At 40.1% G+C, this 16,729-nt stretch overlaps 1 protein-coding gene across 1 annotated transcript in view; it reads right to left on the bottom strand.

Annotated features, from left to right (window-relative positions):
- LOC136391232 (lipocalin Can f 6.0101-like) overlaps window positions 1-11,666 on the bottom strand; it is a 34,263-nt gene extending 22,597 nt beyond the window's left edge. Inside the window, exons 1-5 of the mRNA XM_066362766.1 lie at window positions 11,562-11,666; window positions 11,072-11,208; window positions 10,632-10,705; window positions 9,516-9,626; window positions 9,089-9,190 (exon numbers count right to left, since the gene is read on the bottom strand). Coding sequence (XP_066218863.1) covers window positions 9,089-9,190; window positions 9,516-9,626; window positions 10,632-10,705; window positions 11,072-11,208; window positions 11,562-11,657 — 520 coding nt within the window. The 5' untranslated portion in view covers window positions 11,658-11,666. The remainder of the gene's footprint in view (window positions 1-9,088; window positions 9,191-9,515; window positions 9,627-10,631; window positions 10,706-11,071; window positions 11,209-11,561) is intronic.
- Window positions 11,667-16,729: the final 5,063 nt, after the last annotated feature.

Genomic DNA, 16,729 nt, shown 5'->3' with positions numbered 1-16,729 from the left:
TTAATTTTTTCCCATTTAGTATGATGTTGGCTGTGAGTTTGTCATAAATGGCTTTTATCATGTTGAGGTATGTTTCCTGTATTCCTACTTTGTTGAGAGTTTTGATCTTGAACAGGTGCTGGATTTTATCAAATGCTTTTTCTGCATCTATTGAAATTCTCATGTGGTTTGTCTCCTTCCTTTTGTTTATGTGATGAATCACATTGATTGATTTGCACATATTCTACCAGTCTTGCCTCCCCAGGATAAATCCTACTTGATTATGGTGTATGATTTTTTCATATATTGTTGGATCCAGTTTGCTAATATTTTGTTGAAGATTTTAGCATCTATATTCATCAGGGATATTGGCCTATAGAATACTTTCTTTGTGGTGTCTTTGCCTGGTTTTGGAATCAGAATTATGCTCGCCTTATAAACGAAGTTTGCAAGTCTTTCTTCCTCTTGAATTTTTTGAAATAGCTTGAGAAGAATAGGAGTTATTTCTTCTTTGAATAATTGGTAGAATTCACTTGTGAAGTAATCTGGTCCTGGACTTTTCTTTGTTGGGAGTTTTTTTAATACTGTTCCGATCTCATTTGGTGTAATCAGTCTGTTTAGGTTTTCTGATTCTTCCAGATTGATTTTTGGAAGCTTGTATGTTTCAAGTTATTTGTCCATTTCATCTAGGTTTTCTAGTTTTTTGGCATACAGTTCTTCATAGTATTTTTTTTTTACAATATTTTCTATTTCTGTTGTGTCAGTTGTTATTTCTCCACTCTCATTTCTAATTTTATTTATTTGAATTCTCTCTCTCTTTTTCTTGGTTTGTCTAGTTAAAGGTTCATCCATCTTTTTTTCCTTTTCAAGAATCATCTCTTTGTTTCATTGATCCTCTGTGTTGTTTCTTTTGCATCTATATCATTTATTTATGCTCTAATATTTATTATTTTCTTCTTTCTACTACATTTGGGCTTTACTTGCAGTTCTTTTTCTAGTTTTTTTAAATGCAGGGTTAAGTTGTTTATTTGAGATTTTTCTAGTTCCTTGAGTGTGCCTGTAGTGCTATGAACTTCCCTCTCAGTACTGCTTTCGCTGTGTCCCATAAATTTTGAGTTGTTGTATGCTCATTATAATTTGTTTCTAGGAATTTTTTATTTCATCTTTGATCTCATTCTTAATCCATTTGTTATTTAACAACCTGCTATTTAGTTTCCATGTGTTTGAGAATTTTTGAGCTTTTCTGTTGTGGTTCATTTCTAGTTTCATGCCATTGTGATTTGCGAAAGAGCTCGATATGAATTCAATCTTCTTAAATTTGTTGATACCACTTTTTTGCCCTAACATGTGGTGTATCCTAGAGAATGTATCATGAGCACTTGAAAAGAATGTACATTCTGCTGCTTTAGGGTAAAAAGTTCTGAAGATATCTATTAAATCATGTTTATCTAGTGTGTCCTTTAAGTCTGCTGATTCTTTGTTAATTTTCTTTCTTGAGGATCTATCTAGTAATGTTAGTGGGGAATTAAAATCCCCTATTATTATCATATTGCTGTTGATCTCACCCTTTGTATCCATCAAAGTCTGGTTTCTATATTTAGGTGCTCCTATATTAGGTGTGTAAATATTTATAATAGTTATATCTTCATTTTGGATGGCTCCCTTTATCATTATGTAGTGGCCTTCTTTATCTCTTACTATATTTCTTGTTTTAAATTCCATTTTGTCTGAATATAAGTATTGCTACTCCAGCTTTTGTTTCATTTCCATTTGCATGAAATGTTTTTTTCCATCCTTTTACCTTCAGTCTACGTGCATCTTTTGTTTAAGGTGTGTCTCTTGTAGAAAGCAAATGTATGGGTCCTGTTTTCTCATCCATACAGCTACCCTATGTCTTTTGATTGGATCATTTAATCCATTTACATTTAAGGTTATTATTGATATGTAGTGGTTTATTGCCATTTTATTCGTTAAAGCTGTATTCCTCTTTTGCTATATTCTTTTCTCGCTTTGATCTGTTTACACCATGCCTCTTAATATTTCCTGTAGCATTGCTTTGGTTGTAATGAATTCTTTGCATTTTTTTTTTTGTTTTGGTCTGGGAAGCTTTTTATTTCTCATTCGATTTTAAATAACAGCCTTGCTGGATAAAGAGTCTTGGTTGTAGGTTCTTGTTCTGCATTACTTTGAATATATCTTGCCATTCCCTTCTGGCCTCAAGTGTTTCTGTTGAGAAGTCGGATGTCATCCTTATGGGGGATGCTTTGTAGGTGATAGCTGTTTTTTCTCTTTCAGCTTTTAATATTTTCTCTTTATCACTTAGCTTTGGTATTTTAATTATGATGTGTCTTGGTGTAGATTTCTTTGGGTTTCTCTTTAATGAAGTTCTCTGTGCTTCTTGAACTTGAGAGAGTTTCTCCTGCATTAATTGAGGGAAGTTTTCAGCTATGATATGATTGAATAAAGTCTCTATTCCTTGTTCTTCTCTTCTTCTTCAGGAACCCCTATGATGCGGATGTTATTTCTCTTCATTTTGTCACAGAGCTCTCTAAGAATTTCCTCAAACTTTTTGAATCTCATTTCTTTTTTCTTCTCTGCTTTCATGCCTTCATTCCAGTTGTCTCCCAAGTTGTTGATTCTATCCTCAGCTCTATCCATCCTGTTTTTATTTCCTTCCATTGTGGTCTTCATTCCTGATATTATATTTGTCATCTCTGACTGATTCTTTTTTTAATATTTCAATATTCTTTTTTCTACTTGCTATTTCTTTATTTATGGGTTTTTAATGATTATCCATTGTTGTTGTAAAATCTCTAAGCATCCTTACAATCATTATTTTGAACTTCTCATCCGGAAGTTTGGTCATTTCCATATCACTCAGTTCATTTCCTGGATGTTTTCTTGTGGTTTTATTTGGATTGCACTTCTCCGTCTTCTCATTATATCTGTGTGTTTGGGTGTTTTGTTTGTAGAGCTGGTTAAGTCTAGGCTTAGTGTTGTCTGCCTCCAGTTTTCAATTGTGTTATTTCTAGATCTTCTTGGGTTGGCATCAGCTATTACTTGTAATCCACTTTCAGATTTGGGCCGCTTTGAAGTCTTGATTTGTTTGTTTTTTTAACAAGTGATTATGTTGTTTGCTTATCTCAGCAGGGGGCTTATTTGAAACTGTATCCAGGAATGCAGTGGGAGTAACCTGACCTCTGCCAGTTCATCTCTCTGGAGCAGATTGCTTTCTCAGCGTCAGTTGGGAGAGTTGTATTTCTGATCTCCATGGAGACCTGAGTTACTGCCCCTCCTCCCCACTTCTTGTTTCCAGCTGTGTCTTGTTGTGTTGATTGGAATTGGAGAGATGTCTGGAGATCTGTGAACTGGAAGCACTTTGTATTCTCTTTTGTGGAAGAATCAGTCCCTCCACCAGTTATGGCCCCCTCCAGCATCGAATAAGTCAGCTTTTCAGGGTGTCCCCTGCATGCCTCTGCCCCTCACCATCTGTCTTTCTCTGTCCCCTTTCTTTTTGGAACATAAGCTGGCCCTTTCTTTTTTTTTTAATTTTTATTTTATTTATTAATTTTAGAGAGGAGAGAGAGAGACAGAGAGAGGAGAGAGAGACAGGGGGGAGGAGCTGGAAGCATCAATTCCCATATGTGCCCTGACCAGGCAAGCCCAGGGTTTCGAACCGGCGACCTCAGCATTTCTAGGTCTAGGCTTTATCCACTGCACCACCACAGGCCAGGCAAGCTGGCCTTTCAATTACCCTCATTTCCTGGTTGCCAGGAAAGTGGCTGTGAGCAGTATTTACTGCTCTTTTTCTTGGAGGGAGATCCCTTCTGGGCTCTCAGCCTCAACTCTCACCCCCCTCGTTCCTGTAAGCAGGGGAGTTTAAGGCACTCTTTACCAGGTTTGTTGTGTCTTCTTTTTTGCTTTTTGACAGCTGTTCTTGTAGTCTAGATTTGGTTTTTCACGCTGATTGTTCATTAATTATTTTATAATCAAGTTCAGTGGTGTGAACTGGAAGTCTGTGTGTCTGCCTACTCCACTGCTATCTTCAGGTTCCTTCTCACTGTAATTTTGATTTGCATTTCTCAAATAAGAAATGAAGATGAGCATCTTTTCCTATATCTCTTGGCCATTTGTATGTTTTCTTGGAGAAAGTGTTTGTTCAGGTACTCTCCCCATTTTTTCATTGAATTGTTTGCTTGTTTGTTGCTGAGCTTTGGGAGTTCTTTATATATTTTGGATATTAATCCCTATTCAGAGTTGTTTGCAGATATCATCTTTCATTTAGTTGGCTGCCTATTTGTTTTGTTGTCAGTTTCTTTTGCTGTGCAAAACTTTTCAGTTTAATATAGTCCCACTCATTTATTTTTGCCTTTACTTTCCTTGCCTTTGGGATCAAATTCATAAATTGTTCTCTACTGCCAAGTTCCATGAGTTTCTACCTGTGTTTTCTTCTGTGTAATTTATTGATTCAAATCATATATTTAGGTCTTTCATTTATTTTGAATAAATTTTTGTGCATGGAATAAACTGTAGTCAAGTTTCATTCTTTTGCATGTGTCGTTCTGATTTTCCAAGCACCATTTATTGAAGAGGCTTTTTTTTCTTCATTGTGTGTATTTGGTCCTGTTGTTGAAAGTGATTTTTTTTTATATATGAGATTTATTTTCTGGGTTTTCTATTCTGTGCCATTGATCTATATATCTGTGTTTCTGTCAATACCATGCTGTTTTTATTATTGTGGCTCTTTAGTATAATTTGAAGTCAGGTAGAGTGATACCTCCAGCTTTATTCTTTTTCTTCAATATTGCTTTTGTTATTTGGGGATTCATTTTTAGAATTTATTTATTCATTTTTCTTATAGAGAGAGGAGAGAGAGAGAACAGGGAGAGGAGCTGAAAGCATCTACTCCCATATGTGCCATAATCAGACAAGCCCAGGGTTTTGCAATGATGACCTCAGCACTCCAGGTTGATGCTTTATCCACTGTGCTACTACAGGTCAGGCTATTTGGGGATTTTGTGGTTCTATACTAACCTGTGATATTTTGTTCTTTTTCTTTAAAAAATGACATTGGGATTTTGATGGAGTTTGCATTAAATTTGTATATTGCTTTGGGGAATATGGCCATTAATCTATGTTGATTCTTCTAATCCATGAACATTCCAATATTTATCCATTTCATTGTTTCATTTTCAATTTCTTTCAAAAATGCTTTGTGGTTTTCTGTATACAGGTCCTTCACATCCTTTCTTAACTTTTCTCTTAGGTATTTTATTTTTTTATTACAATCATAAGAGGAATTGTTTCTCTGAATTTATTTTTTGAAGTTAAATATTGGTATATAGGAAAGCAATAGACTTTTATATATTGATTTTGCATCTTGAGACTTTACTGTGTTGGTTATTTTTCTAATAGTTTATTGTTGGAGTCTGGGGTTTCTATAATACAGGATCATGTCATCTGCAAAAAGTGATGCTTTTATTTCTTCTTCCCTGATATAGATGCTGTTTATTTCTTTTTATGGCCTGCTTACTATGGCTAAAACTTGCAGAACTTTGTTGAATAAGAATGGAGAGAATAGAAAACCATGTCTTGCTCCTGATTTTAAGAAAAAGCCTTTATATTTTCAGCATTTAGTATAATATAAGCTAATGGCTTGTCATATATGACCTTTATTATGTTGAGGTACTTTCCTTCTATTCCGATTTTATTGAGTGCTTTAAACATAAAGGGATGTTGTATCTTATCAAATACTTTTCAGCTTCTATTAATAGAATCACATAATTTCTGTTCTTTGTTTTGTTGATGTGGTGTATTATATTGATCTATTTATGAATATTGAACCATCTCTGTGCTCCTAGAATGAAATTCACTTGATCATGATATATTATTATTTTAATGTGTTGTTGTTTTGGATTTCCTAGTACATATTTTTTGGGGGGATATTCTGTCTGTTTCTTATATGGCAACATTTAAAATGACAGGTCACAGCATGACTGGTTTGCTTTCTAAATAGGCTTTTGCCACTTGTCAGTAAACCATGTCAAGTGCATTATTCAGAAGAAATAAGCCTGAAGCTAACTTATTGTTCTGACATGGAGGCAGACTAAGATAAAGAGCATCAGATACATAGAACGTCTTCTGTCATTAACCTTATGCTCATGATAACTGTGTCAATCTTCATACATGACTACTCCCACTTTATGTAGTTCTGATCCTGCACGGAAGTGTGACTTTGACACTCGGTGTTTTTTTGTTTGCTTTGATTGATTTTGAAGAGAGATAGGGCTTGAGAGAGAGAAGAAAGAAGTATCAATTGATTGTTAAACTTGGATGTTCCATTCCTTGTGTACATATTGACTGCTTTTACAACCTGCCCTGACCAGGGATCGTATCTTTGACCACGGTGAACTAGGATGATGCTTAATCTACTGAACCACCAGCCAGGGCACTGATACTACTTTTTTCTTTTCCTCGAGGTTAGAATTCAGGAGAAAGTCAGACAGACTCTCTCATGTGCCCAACCAGGATCCACCTGGCATGCCCACCAGGGGGCAATGCTCTGCCCATTTGGGGCATTGCTCTGCTGTAACCAGCAGCATTCTAGTGCCTGAGGTGGAGTCCTTGAGTCGCTCTCAGCAACTGGGCCAACTTTGCTCCTGTGGAGCCCTTCATGTGAAAGGGGAAAAGAAAAACAAAGAGAAAGAAGAAGGGGAAGGGTGAAGAAGCAGTTGGGTACCTCTCTTATGTGCCTTGACTGGGAATCAAACCCGGAACTATCACATTCTGGGCCGTCGCTCTACCGCTGAACCAACCAACCAGGCCTAACATTGTTTTTAATCATCTGATTTAAAGAGAGAATTAAAGTTGAGAAAGAACTCTAACTTTGTTTTCTTCAAAGCCCATAGGCTCCCAAAAAAAGAGGTAAGAAACTTCAGCCCCCTTGATGCCTCCTGATGGCACCCAGTACAGGTCGCTGAGGACTGCGAGGGCTCACATTTTGTGGGCTCTCAATGAACATATTTCCAACAGATAACTGCGGTGGTTGAAGTAGGTATTCTGAAAGCATGAGACGTCGACTGTCAGAAATGGGCAATGGAGAGAAATGGGCATGTGGAGACAGGTCCTGACACATGGCAAGTTGCCTCAGCCTCAACGGCATCTAACTCTCACTCTCCATTGAGAGAGAGAGAGAATCCCCAGAGAGTGCAATGTGTGGGGCAAGTCTCAAAGTTTTTATATACTGTCACTAAGAAATAGGCAATTTAAAGGGCAACTAACACTCACAAGGACAGAGAATTACTGCAGGAAAAGAAGAATGTGAAACTCAGGAAATACTCTGAGGAATAATGGGAGTATTTAGGAACAGGGCCATGGAAGCCCCGCAATCACTTTGTCAGCCCCTTGTCTCTCATATACACAGAGACAATCACATGACTGCAAGAATAATAGTTTATTGACAGGTAGAAGAACGTCTTATTCATGGCAGAGTTCTCTTGGGTCTGGCAATTTGAGTTGGAAATTTAAAGAAAATATATGATTCTTAGCATGTTGATTAAACTTTCTAGACAATTAAGGAAAATCTTGAAGATTCAAGGTTAAAGCCTTCATAGATGACAGTGATGAAAACCAGCTCACACACCTTGTCATAAATTGACATGGAGACTGTGGAATGAAGATCTTGGCTCCCAGGTGAGGATGGATTCACACAGCACTAAAAAAGCAGATGACAGAGAGAACAAAGACACTCATGAAGCACTTTCTGGGTTCCAGTGAGACAAAGAGAATTTCTATTACAGTGAAAAAATATGAAGAAATAAACTCTAATCTGAACAGTAACTTGTTACAAGAGAGAATACGAGAAAGGTGGGCATTGCATCAATGATTTCTCTTTTCTTTGACTGATCCCATCTTACGTTTCCCTAAACTCAGTCTATGAAAAAAGAGAGGATTCAATGAAGGAACCGACGTTGGTGTCTGCCATCTTTCACATAAAAGTTTTGAGGAATTTTTGATAAATTGATGAGGAATGGCAAAAACCCTAAATACCTATTATTAAATGCCGACTGTACAAAGCTATAGATGCTAAGATTTCCCCATAAATCATCTGAATAGATCCCCAGAGTAAATCATCTGAGGTAGGAAGCAGATGAGGAAATTCAGACCAGATTCTCCGGGTGGAGGACAACTGGAAGTTGAACCGGTCTATTTCCAGATCAGAAGTTCAGGATGTGCAGAGATCAAAGGAAGACATTATTGCCACAAATTGGAGGGTGAGACCACAGCTTTGGGGCTTGGAAGATGGATTAAACACTGACATGTATTTGAATTTTATACTCACACCCTGGCACTCTTTTTTTTATTTCAAATTTTAAACCTTAACAATATTGAGGATATTATCAATAACTAAGGCCATTTAACTTGGAGGATATCCATACAGTGCCCCTATAAGGGATACATTAGTGTTTTCCTTTTAATGCTCATGTATTGTTTAAAAAAATTTTTTTTATTTTAGTGAGGAGAAAGAGAGAGAGAGAGAGAGAGAGAGAGAATGGGGGAGGAGCAGGAAGCATCAACTCCCATATATGCCTTGACCATGTAATCTCAGGGTTTCAAATGGCTACCTCAACATTTCAGGTTGAGACTTTGCCTACTGCTCCACCACAGGTCAGGCATCATTGTTTTCCTTTTAATTGCTTAGGTCACTTGCTCTACAATTCATAGAACGTGTGGGTTCCAAACCTAGAAAACCCTACTCCAATTTGAAACTCACCCAGCAAGCCTCCTGACAAAATTAAGTCTACTGCAATCTCTGGACATCACTCTCTTTTGATTTTGGAAAGCAGTGATCCCTGGGCCACCCCCTCTTCATCAGACATCACCCACCTGGAGGCCTGGGCACCATTGCTTCCTCGGTTGTAGAGACAGCGATCTGCAGAGGCAGAACAGAGCACAGTCACTCTCCAACCCATTTACTTCCCAGCAAGAAACCAAAGGATTTTCCAGGTTAGGGCAGGGGGTTCTGATTGGAGGTTGTTTCTTCTCTTTAATACCTCTATTCGGTATCATGGGAATTTATGAAGAGAAAACCAGAGAGAGTTAAAATTACCGCCATGGGTCACATCCAGCACGTTTTCCTTAGGAATTCCCCGTCTTACGCAAAGTTTCTTAAACCATTTCTTGACCTTTGGACTCAGATCTGGTTTTCGTCCTGTGGAAACAGTGACAGTAACTGCTGTATCTTGTGTGTTGGCTATTGAGGCTCCTGGTGTCATGGGGTCAGTGGATGGGAAATGGATGACAGTGGCTGGCACTTACGCAGAATTTAGGAATGAGCTATAACCAGGCTTAAAATGGACATTTTAGGATATATTTGGGGTATGAAGAGAGGTTCCTCTGTCCATCACCTACTCTGAGATGATCCCCTGGGTGAGCACCTCTCCTCAGAGGAGGACATATGTCCCAGGGTAAGAATGGGAGGAATATTTTGTTTCTATCCCCCTTCCATGGTAAGTGTCCACTTGAAGATACTCTACCAAAAATCTTCATGAATTGGGTTGTTGTACCATTCTTGAAATTTCTCACATAAAAAGCAATATATTCATTATAGACTGTTTCAACTATTTGAAATAGATTGTATCCATCATCTGTGGAAGAAACAGGACACAGGTCAGAACATTTTTGTCCATGAGAAGCAAGTGAAACTCTTTACCCATTCTCATTCACGGAATCCGTCTAGTGATATCTAATGTTCTCCTTTGCATCTCCCTAGGCTTCATCAGGTCCCTTCGAAGGGTAGAATGGAAACCAGTGGCACATTGATGACCAGTGGTAGAAAATTCAACCACAGCTGCAAGTCACCTTCTATTATCCTCTGTGAAACTTGTCTATGACCCTCAGACTTCTCTGCCATCTCTGTGTCTCTGTCTTGTCCATAAACTTCAATGACATTATATACCCAGCACTTAATGCAAGCAATGTGCTGTGGCAGTGACCAACAGAAACCATCAGAGAGTGAGCAGGGAATAAAATATTTCCAGAAAACATACTTTATATCTGTGCCCTTTTACTTTTGTTGCAGGCGTTAAATATGACCAAACAGTCATCTTACTCTAATGACTTTATATGCTAAAGATTCACTTTTACTCATAAGTTTCTACCAACTTGAGGATATCAACTATTACATGATCTGATGTATATTACCTAAATAGCATTGATCATAAATGGATCAAGGATCTCCCTGGCTGCCTTAGTGAATAGAACGTCAGCTCTATCCCTGGTTGGAACCCTGGTCAAGACACACATGTGAAGCGACCATCAACTACTATTCCTCTCTCTTTCCCCCTACTCTCCCTCTTCCCTTCCTGTGACCAGTGGTTTTATTGGTCTGAGTGTCAGCCACGAGAGGTAAGGATGGTTCACGTGGTCCTAGCGCATCAGCCTCAGGCACTGAGGATAGCTCAGTTGATTCAAGCATCAATCCCAAATGGGGGGTTCCGGGTAGATCCCTATTGGGGCACTATTGGGAGTCTGTCTCACAGTATCCACTCCTCTAACTTAAAAAAAGAATAGATCATGATCTTATTGGGATTTGGTAAAGTTCTTGTCATTTAAAGTAGAATTTATAAAAATTTATTTTTATTTATACTTACAGACAGTACTATATACTCCTTTTGTTTCAGTTGGAGGACAAATCATAGTAAATTTAACACATTCTCCATTTTCCCTGTAAAAGAGAATGAGCAGATGACCAAGAGATATTGATGGGGCCAGCTCCCTCCCATTGCACCTGTAACCCGCGTGTCTGGTTCCAGTAACTCGCCCTCACCTCCTGTTGTCCCAGTTAAATTGAGTCCTCTCCCCAGTTCTTCTCTCTGATTCTAGAAAAGATTTAAGTCATGGAGCCATGGAAGAGTGCCAGATGAGGGACTGAGAGTTTGGATACTGAGTCACCATGTAAGTGTACACATGCATGTGTGTGTTTGTGCCTGTGATGTGTATATATGTTGTGGTGTGTATGCATGTGTGTAGATCTACAAGAGCATATGAAATCTTCCAATCTATGACCCCAAATATAAAATGTTGTACTTACTTTTTATGATATTCAAAAAGAAGAGAAGAGTTGGCCAGTTCTTGCATAGATTCCACATAGAGCCTCAGGCTACCATTTTCTTCTACTTTTTCCCTCACATCTGAGGCCAACATGACAGTATACCACTCTCCCGAGACCTGCAATAAATCAGTAAAATGATTGGGGGAGAAGAGAAGACGAGGAACCTCATGGACACTCGTCTCCGTGAACCCGCCCGATGGGCCGGACTCTGAGTGCTGATGTGAAGACAGCATGAGAACTCAGGTCAGTTGACACCACGTGTAAGGTTTTTTCCATTGTCCGTTTACTAAAAATATTGGTCCCCAAGTGTTGTCCTCTTTCCACATAGTACAGTTACTCTTAGTCCAAAGTCAGCAACTACCCCATTTCTATAACATGTCAAAGCCTCTTCCTGTCCCGTGAGGCCACCTTGCTTCAGTATCCCCACAGCCACCCCCAAGTCAGACTCCCTATGCTCCCCCGACTCTACCTTTGACATATCGAAGTTGCTTGTCACAACTTCATGGTGTCCTTTCTTGTGGGCACAGACCAGGGTCAACCCCAGACACAGCAGCAGCAGCTTCATCTTGGGAGGGACAACGGCTGCAGTCTCTGGGGTGACTCTCCCTGATGGTAGCTCTGCTCCCCAACGCCTCTGTCTTTATATTCAGTCTGGATCCCATCTGTAGTCCTCAGGGCACCCCTTTCTCCTCCCACTCCACGAAAGTCTGTGTGCATTGGTGTGAGGCCAAATTGTTCCTGTCAATCTCACCTCTTTTAGATAACTCAGTGACCTAACATTACTCAAAACACACACTCAAAAAAGCAAAAGGAAAAGAAAAACTGGCAAAAAAATAAATGTTATATGTAATCAAAGACTGCCTTTTTTTTTCTTAATTTTTTTCAATAATTACATTTTTTTTTTTTTTTTGTATTTTTCCGAAGCCAGAAACAGGGAGACAGTCAGACAGAATCCCGCATGAGCCAGACCGGGATCCACCCGGCATGCCCACCAGGGGGCGTTGCTCTGTTGCGACCAGAGCCACTCTATCACCTGAGGCAGAGGCCACAGAGTCATCCTCAGTGCCTGGGCATCCTCAGAGCCATGGCTGCGGGAGGGGAAGAGAAAGACAGAGAGGAAGGAGAGGGAGAAAGGTGGAGAAGCAGATGGGCGCTGCTCCTGTGTGCCCTAGCCGGGAATCAAACCTAGGACCCCTGCACACCAGTCCGACGCTCTACCACTGAGCCAACCGGCCAGTGTCAAAGACTGCCTTTTGGAACCAGATTTAACCGTGATATCTGAAAACAGTGATGAGCAGCAGGAATGGAGAAGATCTGGGAAATGGCATGTGTGGACCCTCCTTGCACCACCACTCACATGGCGTGTAGAAATAGGTGAGTCTCCATTTAAATCACCCTCAGAAACAGAGATATCATCTCTACTATGGTTATGGTACCTATCATAAACATTCAAATAGAGTAGATTAGGATAGGGTCACATAAAATAATGTCTTGAAAGTATGATGTCTGGTAATTAGTACTTTTAATTTCTATTCTTTGTCTGAATTCCACCACAATGAATGAACAAATGTTTAATCACTACGTACATATAATTTACTCTATACCATAGATCCCTTAACAGACATGGACAAGGAGGAGAAGTCATCCATTTCTTCTAGCAACTTTCAGTGCGGGTGGGGAAATGGTGTACATACTCAATACAAACTGCATTCTACAGGCATAGCTATGTTGGGACTCTCTCTTTTATTATAATTTCTTTTTTTAGCTAGAGAAACTAATAAAATGTCCAATCATTCTGCAGTAATCCGGTTCTTCCTTATGACTGAAGGAAAGGCACATCTATCCTCCCCACTGCACGAGCCAAAATGCTTGGAGGCATCCTGTGTCCTTGTCCCTACCGCTTGCAAACATTGAAAGAGGCCCTGCATTAGTGGTTAAGCTTGCCGCATCCCAGAATTTCAAGGGGCACATACATGGAGCAGGCTGGTATCTAGTCCTAAAAATGTCAATACTATTAAAAGAAAGACCACCAGGATCATACCTGTAGTATGAAAAGCTTGGGTTAATTTTTGTAGGTAGAAGTTTGATCACCATGGGGAACCATGGTTGTCTCAGTCAAAGAGAATTAGGAGAAAAAATGCTATAGGACTTTGGGACAAACTATGGAAGCTCTAGTTGGGTGCTGTCAGAGATCAGGGTTTCACTGTCATTGAATGTACCCATAAATCTTACCTATAAGGAGTGGAGAGAAGCATGACTATGAAAATGTATTTGATGAATAAGTCACTCATTAAAGCTAAGAGAGAGACATGTTTTTGGATTGCACAATAATATGAATTAAAAAAATTTTTTTATTCTCTTTCTTTCTTTATTTTGATTTTTCTGAAGTGAGAAATGGGGATTCAGAGAAACAGACTCCTGCATGTGCCCGACTGTGATCCACCTGACATGCCCACCATGGAGCGATGCTATGCCCATCTTGGGCTTTTCTCTGTTGCAGCAGGAGCCAGTCTAGTGCCTGAGGGGAAGGCCATGGAGCCATCCTCAGTTCCCACGCCAACTTTGCTTCAATTGAGCTGTGGTTGCAGGAAGGGAAGAGAGAGATGGAGAGGAAGGAGAGGTGGAAGGGTGGAGAAACAGATAAGCACCTCTCCTCTGTGCCCTGACTGGGAATCAAACCTGAGACTTCCACACCAGGCCACACTGTACAGCTGAGCTAGCCAGCTAAGGCCTGTAAAAATTTTTTTTTTACTTTTAATTTTTCTTCCTTAAATATGTTTTTATTAATTGTTGCCCAGTAATATGGCTTTAACAACATTGAGGAGACCTTGTTAGATGTAGTTTCATGAAAATATTTCTGTCCAACAAAACAACCAGCTACTTGTGTCCGTCAGGCCGCTGGTGATAACACTGAAGCCTAGCCATGGGGCTCAGGCCGTTCCAGGAGGGCAGGGACTGCATGTATTTCATTCTCAAATGGGTAGTGGTGCCTCCTTGTAGCCAGAGGCAGTCAGCTTCTCTCTGTGACTTCAGGGGAGGAATAGGACCTGTCTCCAAGTCATTCTGGCTCAGCTGCTACTTCTCAGAGCTTGGCATCTTCAGTCAGCCTACCGGCCTGAGCACCGTAACCCACCCTGCATGGGTGACCCAGATCTGTCCTCAGAACCCAGCAGACAGGACTGCTTTTCTTTTTCTTTTGAAAATGACTGCTCTGCTGTTTCTGATCGACTGATATCTTCACTCCTTGCTTTTGAGTGTTCTTAACATTTCATGCCTCATTTGCTGGAAATGTTTGGGTAGAAGGATTAGGTTTCAGAGGGAGCTCAAGCTGCCATCCTGACCCATGAGTTGCTGAGAGTCTGTCTCTGCCTCCCCCTTGGCAGCAGTTTCCTAACATGGGACACTTCAGCCATTTCTATCATCCAAGTGGTCCTCTGTGCACTGATTGTTATTGTTTGTAATGCTCCTAACCTTCCCAAAGATCTACTAAGCCAAGCTGTGTGGGCATTAGCTCTTCTGTTCCTTAAAAGCAACAGTTAAAAATGACAGCTCCAGCATGACTCAGTTGCTTACCATATAGCCTTTTCCTATCTGACAGCAAACCAAGCCAAGTGTGTGAGTCAGGAGAAATAAGCCTGAAGCCAACTTTTTGTTCTGACATGGAGGCAGAGTAAGACGGGACGTCAGATCCTGAGAAAGTCTTTGCTCAGTAACCTTACGTTCATGATGACTGAGCCATTCCTTGTTCGTGACAAACCCCACCCCACAGAGTTCTGCTCTACCAAACAAGTTAAAAAATGAGTGTTTTTTAAAATTGATTTTAAAGGATAGAGTGAGCTTGTGAGAGAAAGAGTGAGAAAGAAGAATCAACTCATTTGACTTATTGCTCCATTGACTTGTGTACTTGTTGATGCCTTCTCAGACCTGCCCAGACCACGACCCAAACCTTGACCTTGGTGGCCAGGATGATGCTTAATTCACTGAACCAGAGGCCAAGGCACTGATGCTGTAACACTGTTTTTAATCATCTGATTAAAGAAAGGATAATAAATGGAGGAAGAATCCTAACTTCACTTTTTCCAAAGCCAATTATATTCTTTTAATATTATTATTATTATTATTAAGTGAATGGTGGGGTGTCAGAAGCAGACTTCAGCATGAACCCCAACAGGTATCATCCAATAAAAGCCCCTACAAGAGGATTCTCAACCCAGAAGGCAGAGGGGTGAAGAAGCAGATGGTTTCTTCTCCTGTGCGCTCTTATCAGGAACCGAACCCTGGACGTCCACACACCAGGCCGATGACCTACCACTTAGCCTACTGACCAGGACCTTTCATAGACTTCTAAAATAAGAGGTGATGAAACCTGAGCCTCCTTGATGCCTCCTGAGAGCATCCAGTACAGATCGCTATGGACAGCTAGTGCTCCCATTTCGTGACCTGTCACTGAACGTGCTCACAGCAGATGATCCGGTGTCTAAAAGAGGTATTCTGAGAGCGTGAGGGCCACCAAATGTCAGAGCTGGGTGATAGAGAGAAGCTGGGCTGTGGAGACAGGTCCTGTCACATGGTCACTGGTGTCAGCATCAGCAGCATCTAACTCTCACTCCCCATTGAGAGAGAGAATTGCCAGACGGTACAAATTGTGGGGCAAGTATCAAAATTTGCTTTATAGAGTCACTAAGAAATAGGCAATTTAAAGGGCAAGCAGCACTCACAGGGGCAGAGAATTACTGCAAGAGGTGGAGAATTTGAAATTCCAGGAAGACTCTGAGAAGTACAGGACCATTTGGGAACAGGTCCAAGGAAACCTCCATTCGCTGTGTCAGCCCCATGTCGCTCACGTACACAGAGATGATCACATGAGTGCAAGACGAATCATTTATTGACAGGCCGAGGAAGGTCTTATTCATGACAGAGTTCTCCTGGGTATGAGAGTTGGAAATTTGAAAAAAACCTTTGATTCTTAGCATGTTGATGAGTTTTTCCCAATGATTTTGGAAAATCTTGAAGATGCAAGGATAAAACCTTTATGGACGATAGTAATGGAAACCAGCTTACACACCTTGTCACTAAATTGCATGGAGACCGTAGAATAAGATCCTGGCTCCCAAGTGAAAAAGGAGTCACTCAGCACTAACTAAGCAGATGACAGAGATAACACAGACACGTATTTAAGCACTTCTTGGGTTTCATTGAGACAATGAGTTTTTCTATTATAAAGAGAAAAGGTGAGGAAATGAACATCAACCTGCACTCTAACTTGTTAGTAGGCAGAATACAGGTAAGGAAGGCATTGAGTCAGTGATTTCTTTTTCTCTATTGCTGTTCCCATCATACCCTCCCTAAACTCAGTCTATGAAAAGAGAGAGGAATCAATAAAGGAACCCAGGCTGGTGAATACCATCTTTCATATAAAAGTTTTGAGGAATTGTTGATAAATTGAGGAAGAATGTGAATAACCATAGCTACGTCTTATTAAATGCTGACTGTATAAAGCCATAGTTGCTAGATGTTTCCATATATAATCTGAATAGAGCCCCATAGTAAGTCTGAGGTGGATAGCAGATGAGGAAATTTAGAACTGATTCTCCTGGTGGAGGACAACTGGTGAGTCGGTCTATTTCCAGATCAGAA

Source organism: Saccopteryx leptura, chromosome 2, assembly GCF_036850995.1.
Source record: "Saccopteryx leptura isolate mSacLep1 chromosome 2, mSacLep1_pri_phased_curated, whole genome shotgun sequence".
NCBI lineage: Eukaryota > Metazoa > Chordata > Mammalia > Chiroptera > Emballonuridae > Saccopteryx > Saccopteryx leptura.
The sequence above is the reverse complement of the archived record's forward strand: the minus strand, read 5'-3'. Positions and strand labels throughout refer to the sequence as shown.